This window comes from Mesitornis unicolor, unplaced genomic scaffold (assembly GCF_000695765.1).
Source record: "Mesitornis unicolor isolate BGI_N332 unplaced genomic scaffold, ASM69576v1 scaffold21878, whole genome shotgun sequence".
NCBI lineage: Eukaryota > Metazoa > Chordata > Aves > Mesitornithiformes > Mesitornithidae > Mesitornis > Mesitornis unicolor.
The window spans coordinates 100,761-105,574 of record NW_010200074.1 but is presented as its reverse complement, the minus strand read 5'-3'; the positions used below and the strand labels follow the sequence as shown (position 1 = coordinate 105,574).

Genomic DNA, 4,814 nt, shown 5'->3' with positions numbered 1-4,814 from the left:
AAGAGTCACATGTGCCCTCATCCAATATACCGGTACAAACAACAAAGTCAGCTAACATCTCTGAAAAACAAATTTTAAAAGTACTTTGACTTGTTGTAACTGGTTTTACTCACCTTTAAAATCTCGTTGAGTACTTGTCTCAAGCTGTTGAGATTGTGCTACTGTCTTCAAAAGTTCCTGAATTACTACACGGTCATTGTTTCCTGCATCACTAGACCAAGAGTTTGAATAAAACTTGTTGTAAAGCAACAACTTTACAGTGCACATAAAAAAAATCATCCTCCTAAGCAGTCCTTTGGTCAACTGACTAAACAAGAATGCCAAAAGAAGCTGTTGAGGTTAGAATTAAGCTCAACACACATACTTTGTTGAAAGTTACCTTCCCAACAATAAAATCAACCCAAAGCTTAAGCGGGCGCAGCTGGATTAGCAGTGCTGTACTAGGAAGTAATGAAACTGTTGTTAAATGTTTTATTAACTCTTTAAAATAGAACTTATTTTTCTGGTATGAGAAACTTAAACTTCTGTTATTTGCGATTTGGCCAAAGACACATAATGTGAACATTTTTATCCATTATGAAAGCTTTTCTTAAATTTATTTCTTAAGTTAAGTCTAACTGCATAGTAGAATGCTTGACTCAAAGGACTGGTGTAAACGCATACACTTTTCCCCTTAAAATTAGGTGTCATGCTATGACCAACCTGTACACTTTACACAAACTTGAATGGCAGACACAGTGAAGTTAAAACAGTTCATAAAATACTGGTACTCAGATAATATTACAGCACAGATGGTTAGCTTTTTTCCTCTTAGAAACTAGGAAAACATGGGGAAATACTAGGTTTTCTTCCCGTCTCTTCTCCTTACTATCCCCTAGAGTAGCACTGCACAGCTTTCTCAGTCCACGGGTTAGTAGCTCAGCTCTAGCTTGACTCAGATTTAACACTGGGGACTGACTTGCAAGCTAGATTACTGAAAACCACAGCAAATGTTCCAGGAAACAATGAACAAAGGCAGTTACCACATAAACTTATATTTTGTTGTCCCTTAAATCCTTCCCTACCCACTTACTCAGGAGGACCTATTATAAAGTATCTACCCAAGCCAGTCAAGGGACCAGCAGACAACGCTTTGGAATTCAGACAATATTTTCCATTTGGAGGAAAAAGAACAGTTCTATCTAATAAAGCTCCATAACTGATTCAATGTCTGCAGAGTCCTTCCCAGAAGTTAATTTCCTTTCCCTGTTAGCCATTTATCACATCTCACATTACTCAAGATGCACAATATGATTTCATAGTATTGCAATTCAATCAAACTTCACACACTATAGCACAGCACACACAGACTCACTGTCTGGTCAGCAGGGCTGTGTTTGAATACCAGCAGTACACAGAGATGAGCTGCAGAACAAGCTTTTAAAGGAGACTTAATACATAAGAATAGCTTCTAAATTCACAGAGCAACATCAGAAAAGATTTAGCAATAAGCACAAAGCTAAAAGTTACTTCAGGATACACACTTGCTTATAATTGCAACCCAGACAACAAAGCCAACGTAACCAAAGCCTCCCAATGGACAATGACATTTGCTGTCATTTATAGCAACATTAAAGAATTTCAGGTAAATACAAGTATTTACTTTGGGTCAGTGAACTGTCATCACCAATTTCACAACTGTCAAAGACGACACACAGCACACCATTATAGCTTCTGTCATTTAAGGCAACATCTGACCTTGCTCATGACAGGATTCCCAGTATTTTGTGGTGCTGTTTGTGCTCTAAACACTTTATTTTAAGAGATACTGGGTAAGTCTCGCTTACTTTCAAATCACTTTACTTTTGTATTTTTGACAGAACTAATAATATGGTAGTGTTGGTTCCAATAAAAGTTCTTGATTTCAACCTAAATGGTTAAATCAATGAATCCAGAATTCTTTGCTAGCCAGTCTTCAATATCAGCATGCTTATATGGCTAGTTAAACGTTACTGTCTTTTGTATACAGCAATCCAAATTTTTCGTTCATTTAGAGCTGTTCAATTAATAATCCTCTCCCTGCTCCCATTTGCAGTGTAAACCTATAAACCACTACCTAATTTGCTTTAGGAATAATTGGGCAATATGGCCCTTATATACCCTGGTTGAAACCACCTGCAATATGACCAACGGCTTATATTTGAAATGGGACATTTTTACAGTGCACTTACCTTGGGTTAACTTCAAGGTGATAATTACTTGCAATGGTGCTAATCTCAATTTTCTTTTTAGAGGGTGCCTATGTAGAAAGTAAGCATACTAAATTTCAGAAAGTGTTCTAAAAATCATATGCACAAATTTATCTTGTGGATTACAACTGGCTGGATGACAGGTAGACCAAAGAGATCAAAGATCAGAGATCTAAGAACTGCTGAGACCCTAGACTTGCATATTTCCTACCCGCCCCTCTCAAACCCAGAGGGGAAAAGGAGTACTGGTATATCATCCAGTCTGTAGAACAGTAGTAGTAACACTTATCATAGCAACATATAGTACATTTTACTGTACACTCCAGTCACTGAGTTTCATAACAAGAAATACTATTATAAGAACCAGTGGTTCAAAATAAATGATAACTTGTCCCTCCAAAGAAAGGTTTTGGAGGGAAAACCTGTGGACGAGCCTGAAGAGGCTGTTTACTTCCCTTGGCAAAGGATTTCAAGTCCATACTTGGTTTGAAGAAAATACTATTATTTCTATCACCTCTAAATTTGGGTGTGAACAGTTAAATATACCCTATCTTTCTATCATCTAGTCCAAGTATTATATTTGTTCCACTACTGATAACTAAAAAGTATTAAATAACCTACTTATCAATAAAGCTTGGTAACCCCTTGCTGGTTAAGCCTTCCATAACAAGGATTTTGAATGGATAATATAACCGTGTCATAATAATCAATTAAATGCCTAAGGCCAAGGCAGATAGAATTAAAATAATTTTTTTCCCCGATGCTGAAATGTCACTATGGGAATAAGAAAATAAGTTAGAACTTGCATATATGAGAAAAGCAGTGCTAATTATTAAAAAAATAGGGATTACTTTTACAGACACATGAAATTCTACACATCTAATTGAGAGCCAGCCTACTGCAACACATAATGTTGACCAAACTGACCTGTTAGGAAAAAAAAATATAAATAAATATGACAAACCACCACAGGAAACAACAAACAAACAAACTCACATCCTCTGACCCATGGAGATCTAAAGAACAAGAATACCTGGTAAAAGCAGTTGAGCAACCAAACTAGTCTGAATAATTACATAAAAGAGTTTGAAGATACTGAGTGCAAAAAAAAAATTAAAACTCAAATAAATATAAAGGCCTCAAAACAGAAATAATCAATATATAAAGATCCACATTACTTCACAGCAAGTAGGAGGTTTTTTTTTTTTACCGTTATACTCTGATGCTCAATCCTCAGTTTTTCCACTCCTGCACCGTATAATTCTCTTAACAAACACATTATTCTTGTCTTCTTTCCAGCTCCTGATGGTCCATACACCAACAGATGAGGGAAGTCACCACACTGAACCTGAACACAAAGCAACAAGATCAGTAAGTTACAACAATATTTTCCTTGTAAAAGAGTATTTACCCTTCCACTCTCACCCAAGTTTACATGAAATGACATCTTCAAATGCAGCTCAGTCACAACACAGTACCTAAAATTAGAACTGCTTAATTTCTTTCCTGCAGCGATATTTCCTGTAGAACATATTTTTTTAATGTAGACTGTATGTAACTCATTTAACTCCAACCAAAACAACAAAAAAGACCCCCAACTAAAACAACACCTCAGCCCTTAAATACTTTGCAGGATTTCTAGATTGACAGTTGCAATAAACACATAGTAAAAAAGGATTAAAATAAAAAGCATATATTCTGTGTATATATATATACATATATATATAATAGCATATGTATATCATAGCGCACATATATATATATATATATATATCATTGTGATTCTATATAATGTCTACTTTGTTGTTTCATTTGCAAGCCTTGAATCTGGGCAAACAAGTAATAGACAGCCTGTATTTACATGAAATAAGGAGTTTGTTTCTTTAAAAGCTAAAAAGTATGACCTGGAAAACACCTGACCAAATTCCACAGTCGGAATTAACATTAGATATAACAGTCATAAAGAAACACAGAGTGAATCAGCCTAATAAAGAAAAGTCAGCACATGGCAGGGGATAAGTCCTTTAACGTCCAAACGATTCCACAGTCCCGAGTTCTATTCCCAGCGCTCAAGTTAAAACTTCACCTACCTTTAAGTAAACAAGGTAAACCTCATTCACAGAGATACTGATCATTCTCCACTAAAGCCAGAGGGAAACACAGATGCCCACCAGTCCTGAAAATCTAACTTCTTCGCAGCCCTTTTTCGTCGCCTAAAGACCGCGTTCCCGAGCGGGGCACGACGCCAAGCAGGGCCGCTTTTCCTCCGGCGGCGCCCGGCAGGGAAGCTCGTCCGAAGGCCAGGGCCTGCATCGAGGGAAAGCTCCTCCGAAGGCCAGGGCCTGCCCCGAGGCAAAACTCCTCCCAACCTCCGCCCTGCAGACCCAGCTTTACAGGCTGCGGGATCCCGCCTCACCAGGTTGCGGAGCTGCGCAGCCTGCTCTCGGTGGTAGTCCAGCTTGCCGAGGGCGCTGGGCCGGTACTTGTCCACCCACAGGCTCATGGCGGTTGAAAAGCGCGCGCCTCTCGCTGCAGACCCCGGTGCGCCCGCGCAGCCCCAGCCCACGGTGCCGGGAGGAGCGTCCG

The 4,814-nt window shown here is 38.6% G+C and overlaps 1 protein-coding gene across 1 annotated transcript in view; it reads right to left on the bottom strand.

Moving 5' to 3' along the window:
* The window catches only part of RFC3 (replication factor C (activator 1) 3, 38kDa), a 6,561-nt gene extending 1,829 nt beyond the window's left edge, over positions 1–4,732 (bottom strand). Inside the window, exons 1-4 of the mRNA XM_010189635.1 lie at positions 4,645–4,732; positions 3,439–3,576; positions 2,211–2,278; positions 114–211 (exon numbers count right to left, since the gene is read on the bottom strand). Coding sequence (XP_010187937.1) covers positions 114–211; positions 2,211–2,278; positions 3,439–3,576; positions 4,645–4,731 — 391 coding nt within the window. The 5' untranslated portion in view covers position 4,732. The remainder of the gene's footprint in view (positions 1–113; positions 212–2,210; positions 2,279–3,438; positions 3,577–4,644) is intronic.
* Between the last annotated feature and the right edge of the window lie 82 nt (positions 4,733–4,814).